Source organism: Eupeodes corollae, chromosome 1, assembly GCF_945859685.1.
Source record: "Eupeodes corollae chromosome 1, idEupCoro1.1, whole genome shotgun sequence".
In the NCBI taxonomy this organism is placed as follows: Eukaryota; Metazoa; Arthropoda; class Insecta; order Diptera; family Syrphidae; genus Eupeodes; species Eupeodes corollae.
Genome location: NC_079147.1, coordinates 2825037 through 2841649, shown reverse-complemented (window position 1 = coordinate 2841649; position 16613 = coordinate 2825037). Strand labels below are relative to the sequence as shown.

Here is a 16613-nt window from a genome sequence, read left to right as displayed (position 1 = left end):
AAAATTGTCATTTAACGGTGCTAATCTTTATTATTCGGGAAAGTTATTATAAATATAAAAAGTTATGACTATACCAATGCCTTTGAACCTTAAATTTAAAATTTTTCAAAAAGTGGAGTTAATCGAAGTGTGCACTGAGCGGCTCAGATAACGAAACTGGACAATCAATATTAAAATTTAAGACGTCGAAAGCAAAAAGTATTGAGTTTAGTTTTCTTCTCTGAGCAAGAGGTTTGAGATCAATTAAAATACACCTCGTCTCATAAGATGGAACATTTGAATAACGAAATATTTTTCGTAAGGCAAACTTTTTCCATACGATGCGGTAAAGTTGCTTCATATAACAGTACAATATTCTAAATATGGTCGGACAAGACTAGAATAAAGAGCTTTTAATGCATAGGCGTCTTCGAAATCTCGTTTGCTTTGAAATCGCATGGTCTATGTGATTTGAGAAATTCATTTTAGAATCGAAGATTACGGCTAGATCCTTATGGCAATCAGTCTTTGTAAAATGTCGTTTTGAAGTTTATAGATATAATATAATGGACTGTGATTTCTAGAAAATATATATTTGTTAAAATATAGCCCACTGATATTACACCATCTAATTAAATTATTCAAATTATTTTGACCTTTTTTTGCATCGTTAATTGCATTTATTAAACAGAATAATAAGTTACAAGTTATCTTAGTGAAGGTAATATTAATGCTCGTCTGACAACGTGCTGCAATGTTTCCCAGATTGATTACATCAAAAGTACATCTTTTCCAGTTGAACAATTGAAGTAGTGAAGACCTCTTGCATCTTAACACCTATGACTTACTGATTCTAAATATGGTTTAGTCAAACGTATTAATGCTCGATCTATGATTTAAGCTACTATCTTCTGTGGTTACGGTTACTACAGTTGATCCCATTTCTTGACGAAGTTCTAATATTAATAACTATCTTTTGAAATTCAATTAAAAAAAAATTAAATAAAGTGTTCACATTTCAAAACGTTAAGATTGTTTCGATTTGTAAGAATATTATGTCATAATATCATTATTAAACTCAGTGTTGAAATGTCAAATAGTCCGATTTGTAGAAATTCACAACTCAGATCGGAAACTGAAAAGTTTATGATTCATTAACTTACTAACTTAAGGTGGCACTACAGTCCTGTGTGAACTAGGGCCTCACCCAACAAACTTCTCCATCTAGCTCGGTCCCTAGCTAGATGTCTCCAGTTTCGCGCTCCAAGTTGGTTGAGATCACTTTCCACTTGTGTTCGCCACCTGATTCGCGGTCTTCCTCTATTGCGCTGCTGTCTTTTGAGTATAGATTCAAAGACTTTCTGGACCGGAACATTTTTTTTCCATGCGCTTAACGTGACCCAGTTGGACTTTTACCCTTCTGGCTAAGTCTACGTCAATGTACAGCTCGTCGTTCCATCTTCTCCTCCACTCCCTTTCAATGCATACGGGACCGTAGATCACACGAAGAACTTTTCTCTTAGAACGACCCAAGGTGCTTTTATCCGCTTTTGTCATAGTCCATGCTTCTGCACCGTGTAGCAGGACGGGGATGATAAGAGTCGTATTTAGCGACACTTTGGTCCTTCGACAGAGGACTTTGCCGCTTAATTCCTTTTCTAGCCCAAAGAAACAGCGGTTAGCAAGAGTTATTCTTTGTTTGATCTCGGCGCTGGTTTTGTTTTCTGCGTTTACAGCGGAGCCTAGGTAGCCGAAGTCCTTGACTACCTTAAAGTTACGTCTGTCGATGGTGACGTTTTGACCAAGACGTCGGTGTTGTATGTCCTTTTTTGACGACAACATGTACTTTGTTTTTCCCTCATTAACCGTTAAACCCATTTTTGCCGCCTCTGCCTCAATACTTACAAAAGCCCCATTGACATCACGCTGATTTCTTGCGATTATGTCAATGTCATCAGTATATGCTATCAATTGAACAGACTTTTGAAAGATAGTGCCTCTAGTGTTGACGTGTGAGCTCTGCACTATTCTTTCAAGTACCTTGTCTAAAACCTTTTTTGACATCGAAAGGTTCTGTTAAGTTATGATTCATTTAAAACATAAAATAAATGAGGTGGCGTAGCAATCCACAACTCTCAACCATTAATTTGAGAAAGCACTTTTCACGAAAAGAATTACTTTCTGAGGATTTAACAATTCCTCACAAGAAGTACCCCTAAAATAAAACTTTTGGGTGACACATGCAGAACCCAAGAACTCTTCTATCATAGTCCTACGCACTAACCATCAAGATACCGGTCCTTCTTTTTGGCTTCGGCAAAGAAAATGAATAAAAAGCCATTCTTCATCAAACCACATATTTTCATTATAAAGGGTCCGCAAAATAACTTTTTTTTTTGTTAAATAGGGCGCAAAACGTCGAGTGCAACTTCGTCTGTTTGGCACGTTTTTTTGTGAACAAAAATTCTTTCAATATGGCCCGATAATGATCGCCATTGACTTTAACGGCCACTCATTGCTCATTTTTGAAGCAAAATGGTCCAATTATGCCTCTGGACCAAAATCCACACCAAACAGTGACTCGTTTTGGGTGTATATGCTTTCCAATGTATGCGTGCGGGTTTTCTGTACCCCAAACCATACTCGTGTTATCAAGCTTTTAATGTATGTAATTGTGATTTTTTAATTCCACTTTTTAACTTTGGAATTTTCTAAATAACCAAGAAGCCAATTTACAAAAATGTTAGGTTAGGTTAAAGTGGCAGTCTGTTATGGACTAGGAGACACTTTAGCTAGTTTAATGACCCATTGTGATATTACATGAGTCTTGAGGCTTTCTTCTTAGCTCAATGAAACTAGTTTTAGTGCCTTACGAAAAGTGAGAAACTGATTGTGATTGAGACCGTTATAGAAGAATTCTCCTATAGCAGGACAAGTACAGATAAAGTCTACATACATAAGAATATCTGCGTGGCGTGCTTTCCTATTTGACAGTGCCGGGTTATGACACCTATTATCGAGCTAATATGCGAGCAGCTTAGAGATAACAAGCGATTGGTATGGTATGCCAGCATTTGCCAAACTTGGTAGAATGGGTTGTACTGTACCATTTCTAGCAAGTTCATCTGCTTTACATTTTTCTGGAATGTCTTTTTGGCCTCGCATCCAGCAAAAGTGAATACCTAACTGTTGTTATGGACTATTATAGAGTTTGTAGAGACAGAGTCCACAGATTTGATGGCGGTCTGACTATCTGAGAAAATACGGATATCAGATGTTGATATCACGTTTTCTTTAAGCTAAGACAAATGTTTATTTAATTGACAAAAGTTCGCCTGAAACACGCTTACAACTGAGTTGTAAGTCGGAATGAAAAACTTAATTTCAGTCTTTCAGAGTACACACATTCACCAACCCCTTCATTTTTGATCCATCTTCAAGGAATTGATACTTTCGAGGTCATTATTGGTTTTTGTGGAATGAAGGTGATGATAATCAACTGAGTTGTAAGTCACTAGGCCCAAGTTCTCAAAGCACTGTTGCGCCATCTAATTTCGCCACAAATTACTTTTGGACAAAATGCTTTCAGTACCGACGGGATGATTGGCTTTTAAATCGAAGCGTTCTTCTGACATTTTTACTATCAGACATGCTTTAAATTCATACAAGTCACAGGCTTAGCATTCATCTTTACTTTTAGTGAAGAGGAACAATATTGCAAAAATCACTCGACTTGGTCAACTTAATATCTGTAAAATGTACAGCCTTAAAATTTCAAATTATCAAAACACTTAGTTAAATTTGTAAATATATAAAAAGTTGTATATGTATTTGTTCCTAATTAATTTGCTTACAACATCTACCATCACTTTTGTACTTAATTATATTTAACATATTTACATTTTTACTTTTACAAAATATACACCATCATCTTTTTGTGATTTTCATAGACTACATAAATAAAATAATATCTGATTTTGAAAATAAAACATGAATGTTTATGATAAACACAAAGTTCCAGACTATTGTTGCAGTTTAGTATCCATACAAATATGGATACATAGGCACAAATATTGCAGGTCCAAGTTGTCGCTCTTGTGGCAAATGGGTTTTCATGTGTTTCTTAAGATGATCTCTCCGTCCGAACTTTTTACCACAAGAAGTACAAGCATACGGCCTGAGACCAGTGTGGATTCTCTTGTGGCGTGTTAACTCTTCGTTTCTTGTAAATGTTTTACCGCAAGTTTCCACATCACATTTAAAAGGTCTTTCGCCTGAAAAATAAAGAAAATTCAAATAAATATATGGAAATCAATTTTAAGATTTATACTAAAGTTTTATTTCTTGAAGATGAATCTTAAAATGAAAACTTATCATGGAGAACTTTAACTTACCGGTATGAATGCGAATGTGTCCCTTAAGCTGGCCGTTGTTGGAGAAGGCGACATCACAATGGGGACATTTGAATTTCTTTGGTCGTTGTTTTCGGGAATTCAAAGCTTTTAGATGAGCGTCTTCGGCCATAACACGGGCGTATTCTTGCTCCATTAGACTCATTGAAAAGGGGTCCATGCCGACGTATGGTGCCGACGGCAAAGGTAATCCACTCGGGTATTGATACAAATCACTAACGCTCGGCAATCCTGGAGCGAATTGAGCATTTTCATATGTATAAGAACTTATTGGGCTGCTGGCTGGAAAGGCACCATGTTGTTCACTTTGTGGCACATCCTCATAAATTGATTGATTATTGCTGCTGGAAACCGGGCTTTCGCAACTTATATTTTCTTGTTTCACTACACTTGAACTACAATCACTACTGCTATCCTCATCGCTCGATTTCGAATCCCAAGGACGGAAAAGCCTTGAATAGGTTTGTGGTGGATGCAAATTAACCGAAGACATTATAAATGTTTTATTTTTGTTGTTGTTATAATATTTAAGAAAAAAGAACTCAAGGATGAAAAACTCAGATTAACTAAGCAAAACGTATGAAGAAAAACGAAACGTAAAATCTCTACTTAGAGAGCTGGTGATGCGCACTCTACAAGATCTAAATTTGAACTGAAGTCACAAGGATTCTGAGGGTCTTTTTAAATGGTTCCTGATTTTCTACCTAGACACAAGCACTCCACCCCAGTTTCATTCATGTTTCGTCAGGGGTGAGTTTTTACAATGGCCGCTTAGGTATATAATGCAATTGTTCATCCCCTCTCCTTAATATGATGGCTACAACTTACAGCCCTAAAGTGAGCCTTTCGAGTGGTTTTTTCAGTCAGGGGTGATTTGCTTGTCCTTTTTTCTATTTTGAATTAATCAATTTCATTCAGGATGAAAGACATTGCTGTATATAATATTGTAAATACAGTGGTATATACATACATAACGTAAATTTTGAATTTTGATATTAGGTCGCAAAAACGAAAAGTATGAAATGATGCCAAGATACTTTTTGCTTTAAAAATATTCAAAAATAAATTTTGAAAAAAAAAATATTTTTTAGAAGTCTCAAATACATTAATTTATAACTATCTATGAGCCAAGTTTTATACAAGCAAATACACCTACAAATTGATTTGGATGTACTCATAATCCAAAACAATACTTAACACATTACTAGAGTCTCAACCTCACTAACCCAAAAAATCGATTCAAACTACTTTCGAAACATACATGTATTAATTTGTTTTTTAAATTTTCTTTATTACAAAAATGGAAAGTTTTCCTAATTTGATTTATAAAAGTTTAATTTAAAATAAATCAATTATTTATATAAATTTTAATTTATTGTTACAGTGTGAATGGGTTAAGATATTGTTAAATTATAACGTATAGTTTGCCTTTTTTACTGAGTTTTTGAAGTTATACAATATTTTTCTGTCTATATTTTTATACGCATTCAAAATCAAAAATAAAAACAAATCCCTTTAATCCCTTAGAGCAAGCTGAAATTCTGTAGCCGTCCTAAACATGCTAAATACTGAAAAATAAAAAAAGGCAATTTCCTCTGCAATTGAAAACTAAACCCGAATACTGCTACATATTCAAAATCTAAACTCGGTGCTCATCCAAAAATGATGTTCCATGTCGTAGCATAATGAAGAAAATGATTTAACCATTTTGATATAAAATTTTATTTGCTATGAGCACTTATAAATCATCGTTTAACAAATTGAAGAAAACGTTTACTATTTACAATCTTCTTATTAACAAGTCTATAAATTATGATCAACATTTTTTAAATAGGTCCCTTGACTAAGTATAACGTACAACTAAAAATATTTTACATTTTTGTTTCATTATATAAAAATTCAATGGCAATGTTTGTTAATCCTTCTAAACTGACATTTTCCATATTAATTAAAATTATTGTAATTTTTCGCACATTCAGTATTTAAGCTTTAAATTGGCTTTTAGTCCTTCCTGATTGATGTAGGAAATTAATTAATTCAGGTAATACTCTCTAATGTGCATTGAAATGTTCGTCGCACTAAAAATATAAATGTTAAATAAGAAGTAATATCCTAAAGAATCTAAAAAAATGTGTTTTAACTTAATTTTAGACTATAACCATTTAAGCTATTTAAGGCTTAAATGAAATCGAAATCGAAAAATCGATTACTTTTTTTCTGAATCTAAAATTATTCCATGTGCCAGCAAACTATTGCCGAAAAAAAGCTTTTCGCAGTTGGTTTCCAATTTGTATATCAAGAATACTGCAAAATTACTCATGTTTTTCTACTATTCAAAACTTCAAACGCTTTTTTCTCACTATTACCTTTTTTAAGTTTGCCAAGCCAACTGAATTGAAATTTGCAATATATCTTTGAAAGAATATTATCGAAGTACGTATAGGTTTATTTTTTAACAATACCTAGTTCATTTGTTATTAACAATTATGTGACAATTTTGTAGACAAATTTTGTATTTTCACTTAAGAAGTGCCACATTTGACACATAATTAATATGTCGCAACAATCATAATTGTTTTTCTTGCATCTGATATGTACAATCAAAAAGAGTTCATTAACTCAATATATGTAAGTTAAAAATTAGAAGAGCTGTTAGTGCGGACATAGACCCTTAAACAACAGGCGTCATCTCAAACGCTACAGAACCATCCATTTGTAATTAATCGCTTCAAACAAATTATTTTAAGCTGTTTTTTTTTTATATATGTTTAATAAAACCCATTTTCTCTAATTCCGATATGTTTTGAAGTACATATTTCTGACGACAAAAAAAAAACAAAAAATCTATCTTTCTCAATGGAAAATACCTCTTATTTATTAATTTACAGATTGCTTTGAACTACATATTAATTTATTTATTTATCATTTTAATATTGCTTATATCTTGAAATTGGTTCATTTAAACCATAATTAAATCTATGATTGATAACATTGTCTAGATCTTATATATCTTTAAGGAGCATAGAAATTTAATAGATTAAGTACATCGGAGCATTTTATGTGGAAAGACAATATAAAGCACTTGTTGTAGAATAACAAGGCATTGAATCTAAGTTCCATTTAAGTTGTCGAACTACAAATTTTGGAAAAGACTTTTGAACTTTCTCAATACGATTTTTTGAAACTGTATAATAAGGATCCCATACAACTGAAGCATATTTCAAATGAGGACGTACAAGAAACATACAGACGGATTTTATTGCATATAGATTCGAAAATTCGGCACAATTTCTTTTAAGAAAGCCCAGGTTTAGAAATAACATAATCTATATGACCAAATAAATTTAATTTGTCATTGAATAGTACACCGAGGTCCCCTATCTCCGAAACTCTACATAAGACGACGTTTGAAGTATTATAAAATATTATAATTAATTATAGTATGACATCGAGAAAAAGACATACAACTACATTTATTGATGTTAAGCGAAAGATGATTACTTTTACACCAATTGCTTATAGTATTAATATCATTCTATATTAATACACAATCATTGATACTTTTAACAGTTGCAAATATTTTAAAATCATCCGCAAATAATAGACCATTATGTAAAATTCAAGTATGATATTAATTTATTTATGACAATCAAAAACAACAATGGACCAAGATGGCTCCCTTGTGGAACACCTGATGGTACATATACGTATATTGTTCTTGTTGACAGCGAGTTCAAAATGTTCACAACTTGTTTTCTATTAACCAAACAGCTTGAAATCCACTTGAGAAAAGTTAAATGAAATCCGAATCTATTGAGTTTTTGAACAAGAAGTGGTGTACAAATACTATCAAACGCTTTCCGAAAATCAGTATAAATTACATTAACCTGAAAATCAGATTCCAAGGCATTTGACAAATGTTGAGTAAAAAGCGACAAATTAGTTGTAGAAAATCTACCACACACGAATCCATGTTGACATGGAGAAATAAATTCTTTAACATGAAAATAAATGTTGTTTTTTACAATCAACTTAAAAAGCTTCGGTGTAGCAGAAAGTTTTGTGATTGCACGATAATTCTCAGTTTTATGTTTTTGACCTGATTTAAAAATGGGATTTATGAATGAAAACTTACAGTCATCTAAAAAAAATCCCTTTGAAAGAGACAAATTGTTAATAATTTGAAGAGGTTCAACTGAGGAAAAACATTTTTTTATTAAATTTGAAAGTATTGCTCCGATATCACTATATTAAATTTCATCAATATACAAAAATTGGAAGTTTTCTATATAAACCACACCAAACCACGTCCCCAAATCGAAAACCTTTTCTTTTATTCCACCAAATTTTTAATATTTCGGGAAGTTCATTATAATTTTGATGATCAGACAGTAAGTCACTTAAGGTTTTTACTACTACTGTATCTCAAAAACTACTTATAACATAAAGCTAAAATAGATTAAATATTGCTAATTAAGGGATTTTCTACTTGCTTGGTCCTAGAGTTAATAAAACTGGCTAAGTTTGTTTCTGATAAAAGGTATTAATACGTGCGCTTAATTAAACACCATTTGAAAGTTGTAAAAAAATATGACCAATCTAAATTTAACATCATGTATTTGTTCTTCCAAAATAACCAACAACAAATCCTTACAGTTCACAAACTTTTTAGTCGTAGTCAATAAATGAATACAATTCAAAGAGTGAGTCTTTTTTGTCTATATTATTTTTAGAAATCCACTCGAAAGCTTATTCTTATAAAAACACATATCTTTGATTTTCTCAAAAAGTCAAGTTTAGTCTGCTCACGCGTTGGCGATCAAATAATTAATTCTTTTTTTCATTCTATCGGCATCAGTATAAAAATTGAAATATAATTTTCGGGTGAAATTTATAGAAACAACATATAAAAGTAGAGAAAAAGGTAATATTTGCACATGAACTGAATTGCCTTTTTTGTGTCAAAATAAAATTTAACTCAAGCGTAGTGAAATATGTACGTTATTAAATTGAAATGTTTTTATGGCATACATTATGAATGATGTGTTTATACTTTTAATATTAATCTATCCCGAAATTGTTTTAACATAATTATAAAGTCAATTTTATATTCGTACCCCTTCTATTAAAACACTGAATGTTCTCATGATCCTAAATGGCTTGATGTAGGACATTAATACCACATTCAGGTTAAGTGTGTGTATTCATGGTTGATATATTTTATGAAGTTTTCTTAGTTGGTAAAAATGATTTACTAAGTAAATGCTAAAATGATAAAAAACTACTGTAAAACTAGATCAACTTCGTAATGTGTTTTGTCAATTCATGTGCTATTATTTAAATTATTCTGAAGTTATTTAAAATTTTTAAAAGCGTTCTAGACAGTTTGTCTCAGAATTAAACAACAATGGGAAGAAAAGCAAGTGAGACCTCTAAAGAACTTCGACAATTCATCGTAAAATACCACCAAGAAGGTAAATCTTGTAATCAGATTTCATGACGGAACATGGTTTCAACGGAAGAATATCGCGCAAAAAACCAATCATTAGTCATGTCAACAGATTTAAACGATTTGAATTCGCCAAAAAAATACCAAGCAAAAGACTTTGACTTCTGGGAAACTGTTATTTTCACAGATGAGTCAAAGTCCAATATTCATAGCTCGGATGGCAGACAAATGCTTTGGCGCAAGCCGAATACCTTCCGCAAAACACTTGAGGAGCCGTTAAGAATGATGGTGGGTCGGTAATGGTGCGAGGTTGTTTTTCAGATCACAAGAACTACATCGATATCCAGAACACGAAATTAAAAGATAGTGCTGCACAAATGGGTCTAGAAAACAACTTTACTTTTTATCAGGATAAAGACCCAAAGCCTAAGGTGAATTGCAGAATTGGGTACCCCCCCCCCCCCCTACACAATCACCAGGCATTAATCCAATAGAGAATTTATGGCACGAACTTCTTACCTTGTTTCTAGTCGTCAATTTTTTGTACACGCGGTTCGACTGTGGAATTCCCTTCCCCTGCTCATAAAGATGATTGGATGCAGCACTTGGTTCAAGACGAGACTTAGGCAAAACTTTGGAGACTCGATTTTATTTTATTTATTTATTTTTCTATGGTAATGTTAATCAGTTTGTTGTTTTACTTAACATCATACAAATTTTTTAAAAAGTATTTAAATACTGAAACTTGGCCTATCTTAAAATACATTGTACCTAAATAAATACAAAAAAAGAACTGAACTGAATCCCCAAATGTACAATTAAAACAAAAACGACCTTAAGGAGAAAATTCTCTGTGAATGGACACAAATAACCTCGAAAACAGCTGAAAAACTAGTAAGGTAAATGCCAAGACGATTGCAAGCTGTAATTATTTCCAAGTACGAATACGAAATAGTTCCAGTATTACTGCAGTTTTTTCTTTTCTTTAAATTAAAAAAAATTAATTTTACCAACTATAGAAATTCTATAAAATATAAATATGTCAACCACTAGCTTTTTATTGAAGGAGTACGAATACGAAATTGATACACGTAGTTAGAAAGCTACGGAAGAAGTCGCATATTTATTAACTAAGTACTTCCTCATCCTATGCGATGAAGTTAATTCCTCAAAACAAAAATGCAAACATAATCCGAAGAAAACTTAAATTAGTTGAGATCCACATTAATTTATAGACGATTTTAACGTAAACCAGTAATTTTGTACTAAATTTGACTTTTATAATAATATTAAAGGACGAAGTATGTATGTGTAATATCTACTAATTAAGACTCAAATTATAAGTTTGAAAGGAAACCATATCGATTTCCACTAGACGGCTGTTGCTAGTAAGTAATCACACTATTCGCTAGTCTATTAGTCTTGTCAAGTTAATGGATATCTAAACGAGGAAATATGTAGAACAGCAGAAGTTATGGCCAATTAAATAGCGAAATAGTTTCGAATCATTACATGGCGTCAAACGTCAATTCCTACAATTAGAGCATTTTTAAACGCAATCAGATCTCACTTTATATAGTAAATGATATTTAAAAATTAATATATTGTTAATAAATGCAGCCGACATTAGAAAATTAATTTGTCTGAAGAAATGCCTAAAACTCACATAGTCATAGTGGTAAAACTATCTATAAACAAATAAATAAATAATTGTTCTTATCATTTTGCTTGTCCAAGCATTCATTTCGTCTTATCTCCTTACTCTAATAATCCTCGTGAGCATTATTTTTACTATATCCAATTCTAATGTATAAATATGTGGAATATATACTTACACACATATGTATATGGAATCTTTGAACAAGATAATCCTGGCGACAGGATGACCAACACCTACTTTTTCCTAGAAGATAAAATAGGTTATTTTATGATATCCGTTTCAGTATGTATATTTTAGTCTGCTACTGCGCCAAGAGCAATTATTGATGCATAATTCCTGAATGAACTAGTTGAGATATCCGTACCGTATCATCATCAGGAATATGGTGGGATTTACCATATTTTTGTTCAATTACTTCCTCAATAAAATACAAAAAAAAAATATCTCTTTGTTCTATGAACCAGATCATTTATCAGATCTCACAACATTCTTTTGTTTTTTGAAGCGCGTGTCTAATTAGGGGTAGGTGTCTTCAAAACAATTGTGAAACAGGTAGCCATATAGTTTTCGTTCTGTGAATGAAACTTCATTCATTAATGCAAAATGAAAACACTCAAGACAGTGTTTACATAATTACCTGAACGTGATTGGGTTCTGGAGTGAATTTGCAACACTTTGATTGATAAATTGGTTTTATATCCAATTTTGCAATAGTCATTCATATTTTTCTTTTGATAGTTTACTAAGTGCTTATTAAATGATTTCAGAATGCAGTCTTTTAGTTATTCTAAATTTTTAATTATCACAAGAACTTCTAGAAAACAAGCTTTTTGTTTGATCTTTTCTTAGCAAATCAATTTTTACTTCTTATAATGTTGAAATGATTTCAAAAACATTTACCCTCTTCTTTTTCTAGTCGCTTTAAAGGCATCTCATATTTATTAAAACATTTGATCAAATTTAAAATCGATTATACATAACAATAACAGAAAACTAATTTTTAAAGTCGATTTTGTTGTGGCTGATCATTATTCCCTTGAGATGGTATTCTTCGCTAATTTTCCTGTAATGTTAACGTTTAGAGCACTCTGTTACGCCGCTAATGATATTAAAAGGATTAATTAGGAATTCCCAAATAACAATCAATTTCCGGTTCATATTCCTATATCGGTATAACTTCTGAATGGATTAGGCGACACATAAGAAAACACCTCCTTTTTCCAAGAACACACAATTCTTATGGTATTTACCGATTCCTATATAAAGAAAAAAAATAATTTATGAATGAATTTGCAGCGATGGCGCTGTTCGGGATTTACCTGCTGTATGCAAGGATAATTAAGTTTTATTGCTTCCTCAATTATTAACATCCCTTTGTTCTATGGACCAATTCATTCAGTATTCAATATTTTTACTAACTTCGTGTTTAATTCAGTAGGTGCATTTATGTAGATCAGGTAGTTGCATATTTATGAATGAATTTTGAAACACGCAATTGACTGGGTTAATATTTCAAAAAAAGAGGAAATATTCCATGACAGCTGTCCATCTTTGTATATTACTTTTTTTTTTTAATTTATTATTATTATTATTTATTAATTTAAACATAAATGGTACAAATTAATACTTAAAACTAAACAGAACTAGCACAGCAACAAGGCTTCGGCTGGTATCTTAAATAAATTGATGTACAAATAAGTTTTATGCAAAGATCTATGGGGAGCGGCCGAAGATGACAGGGGGTGTTAAAGTTCCCGCATATTTCACCCTCCGTCGCTCCCCCGGTAGTTGAAAAATAAGGTATTAATATTATGTACATGAATTAAGTTTAAGAATTTGTAAGATTTTGAATACAGATTTTATGTTTTTTTTCAGTAGGATTTGAAAGCAAAGTTAGAAAAGTAGTATTATGAACATTTTTAAATAAGCTATTGACTTTAATGTATTCTGCTTGTTGCGTTTCAAGCGCAAATCTTCAGATTTTGTAACTTATTAAAACACTTCAAGTTATAATTCAGTTTTTGTATTTATTGTGTTATCTTAAGTTACAAAATTCCTGTTAAGAAAGATTATTGTATTTTAATTCAATATTTATATTTTAATTTACTTCAAATGGGGTGGCGCCACAGTCCGTTGTGAACCAGGGCCTAGTGACTTACGACTCTCAACCATTCCTGTGTGCGAGTACTGTTGTCAGGAATGGAAGGGACCTACAATTTTATGCCGAATCCGAACGGCTAGTTTGAGAAAGCACTTTTTCATGACAAGAATTACTCTTGAAGGATTTGTCAATTCCTCGCAAGAGGCAGTACCCGCGAAAATTAATTTTTTTAAATTAAGGTGGCACAGGCAGGGATTGAACCCAAGACCCCTTGCATGACAGTCCAACGCACTAACCATCATGCCACGGGTACTTATTACATACTTTTAGTTTGCTTCTATTATTTTATGTGGATGATATGACTAACCTCAAAAAATAGGAGGACAAAAAGGTCATGTCGTTTATTTTTGACGTTTTTTATTTTTGACGTCATGTTGGCTGTCTGGCTGGAGAACAGAGATGGTAACAGTCCCCCCGGTATGGCCACTCGGATGAGTGGACTTTACCAGATTAATACCATCGACATCTAACACAGCCAACTTCACAGCAGGCCGTTCGTATACCCCTGAACTTGTTTGTATGGTAGCGCTTCGTACCTGTCCATCGCTGGATATCTTTTTATCGATTACCTTGCCTTTGGGCCAGCAACTTCGTGGGCTGTTAGGGTCTGCGATGATGATAATGTTGCCTACTTCAATTGGCTTAGCAGGAGTAAACCACTTTGAGCGACGTGTAATAGTTGGGAGGTATTCTTGTACCCAACGCATCCAAAATTTATCCGCATACTGTTGACTGGTCATCCAATTGCTCTTGAGCACCAACCGATTGTCGTTGAAAATTGCTAAAGGTTTAACTCCACTAGATGACCCAAGCAAAAAATGATTTGGGGTCAGCGCTTCTTCAAACTCGCTTGAAATAGGCAGATATGTAAGAGGACGCGAATTGATAATGCTTTCAATTTTGATCAACGAACTTCTTAAAAGCTCTTCTGAAGGATTGCGAGTAAACATAGTTTGAGCCAATGTTGATTTAACGGATCTGACTAAACTTTCCCAGCTTCCTCCCATGTGTGGGGATCCTGGTGGAATGAAGACCCATTTAGTCATAGTTGATGTAAAAGTTTCCATTAACTTTTCTTTATTGAGGTTCGCATAAGCTTCTTTCAACTCTCGTTCTGCACCGCGAAAGTTCGTGCCATTGTCACAATGGAATTCTACAGGCAATCCCCTTCGGGCAGTGCAATTACGAATCGCCAGTATACACGAATCAGTAGACAAGGAGTGGGCAACCTCAATGTGTATTCCTCGAGTAGTGAGGCAAATCAGTAAGACTCCACATCGCTTTTCTGTCCTTCGGTGAATTGTTACCGTCAGTGGGCCAAAGTAGTCAATGCCCACGAACGAAAATGGACGGCTAAAGGAAGCCAGCCTGGCAGGGGGTAGCTGAGCCATCATTGGTGGAAGTGGTTGTGCCCTTCCATTTTTACAATATTGACAATGCCGCCGGACAGAATTGAAGACGTTTCGCAGGTTTGGAATATAAAATCGTTGGCGAATTTTATTTAAAGCTGATTCATGATGTTGGTGTTTGTATTGTTCATGGTAGTCTAGAGCTATCAATCGAGTCATCTGATGTTTTCCGGGGAGCAAGATGGGACGCTACAAGTCATGACCTACGTCTTTGGAAAGGTCAACTCTTCCACTGGCACGTATTAATTCATCTAGATAGGGATAAAGTTTGTAAATAGAGCTCGATTTACTTACCGGCCTTTTTTAAGATAAACAATCAATTTCGTCTTCATATGTTGAAAGCTGAACCTCCTTCAGTAGTGTCACCTCTGCTTGCTGCAGTTCTGTTTGAGTGAGAGGTCCAATGGTGCTAGCTACTTCCTTCATAACCATGAGATCTATGAGCTGTTGTTCCGTCGGTATCAAATGTTGAGATAAAAGTTTCTTCAACTTTGCTCTTGACTGTGACTTTCTAACAAACCGAAGAAGATATGCACAGCAACGAAGACATTTTTTCCACTTCGAGAATCGTTCAGCCGTAAATAAAGCTTCTTGACAATTCAAATGGACGCCTACGTTTTGGTTTCTTAGTTCCTCAAGAGTGTTGGGTGATTGCTCTTGTTCCGTTGGCCATCTTTCTGGAGGCTGAAGTAAGAACGATGGGCCGACAAACCATCGACTGGACGAGCAGAAATCTGGAGTTTTGGCCCGTTTTGTGGCCTCGTCAGCCGCATTTTCTTTGGTTGGGATCCACCGCCACTCCGACACATCAGAAAGTTCCAGAATCTCACTTACGCGATGCGCCACAAATTGCTTATATTTTCGATGGTCCGAACGAAGCCAAGAAAGTACATTTTTTGAATCAGACCAAAAAACTTTGCTGGTGAAGGATATGGAATGTGATTGAATAATTGATCTTGCTAGTCGGACCATTTATCCATTTATTGTGTTGTTGGTCTTGAATTTCTTCATCCCAGACTATACCTGATCTCCAGATCTCTTGAAGGAGGACTTTTAAATACATTAAAAAATGAGCAATCAGTCCCAAAGGGTCAAATATGGTCATCAAAAGCCGCAAAACGTCTCGCTTTGTAGGGCGGCAATTTCCAGACAAAATCGATAAAAATTTAGGTTTAGCTGTTGGTTTAAAAATTAACATGTCATTGGAGCTGCACCACCACATACATACCTAAATTTTTTTCTGACATCAGTTCAGGCTCCTTATTCAGACTCATTACTTCTGTGCTGCTGCTGGATTGAAGAGCTTTTACCACCTCAGGGGAGTTCGTTACCCAGTTTCGAATATGAAAACCTTCTTGGCTGTGAATGAAACGGATGTTCTTAGCTAACTCTATCGCTTCTTCGTGAGTATCGACGCTAACAAGCAGGTCATCAACATAGTGATTTTCCAGAATTGCCTTTACTGCTGCTGGGTAGGCTTCCGCAAATTCTTTTGCATTCTCATTTTTTTTTGATAATAAGTATTTGTTTGGCAGAGGTGGTA

At 33.8% G+C, this 16613-nt stretch overlaps 3 protein-coding genes across 4 annotated transcripts in view; 1 reads left to right on the top strand and 2 right to left on the bottom strand.

Moving 5' to 3' along the window:
* Nucleotides 1–16613, top strand: part of LOC129942635 (probable sodium/potassium/calcium exchanger CG1090) — a 93131-nt gene that overhangs the window by 17589 nt on the left and 58929 nt on the right. The window contains exon 1 of one of the 2 annotated variants that reach the window (XM_056051658.1): nt 9198–9315. The exons of the other annotated variant lie outside the window; for it this stretch is intronic. The gene's annotated coding sequence lies outside the window, so the exon portion shown is untranslated. Of the gene's footprint in view, nt 1–9197; nt 9316–16613 lie in introns of those variants that run through there. 2 annotated transcript variants of the gene reach the window in all.
* LOC129942636 (zinc finger protein 586) lies at nt 3775–5052 on the bottom strand. Its single transcript, XM_056051660.1, has 2 exons — nt 4374–5052; nt 3775–4253 (listed from the first exon to the last, which is right to left on the bottom strand). The coding sequence occupies exons 1-2, from the start codon at nt 4882–4884 to the stop codon at nt 4015–4017; spliced, it is 750 nt and encodes a 249-aa protein (XP_055907635.1). The 5' UTR covers nt 4885–5052; the 3' UTR covers nt 3775–4014.
* LOC129941741 (uncharacterized) lies at nt 14003–15229 on the bottom strand. Its single transcript, XM_056050449.1, has one exon. The coding sequence runs from the start codon at nt 15227–15229 to the stop codon at nt 14003–14005; it is 1227 nt and encodes a 408-aa protein (XP_055906424.1).

Coding starts and splice junctions, on each gene's coding strand:
- LOC129942636 (XM_056051660.1), bottom strand. CDS start 4,884: ATGTCTTCGGTTAATTTGCATCCACCACAAACCTATTCAAGGCTTTTC. Junction 4,254..4,373: donor ACACATTCGCATTCATACCG/GTAAGTTAAAGT, acceptor TTTATTTTTCAG/GCGAAAGACCTTTTAAATGT.
- LOC129941741 (XM_056050449.1), bottom strand. CDS start 15,229: ATGACTCGATTGATAGCTCTAGACTACCATGAACAATACAAACACCAA.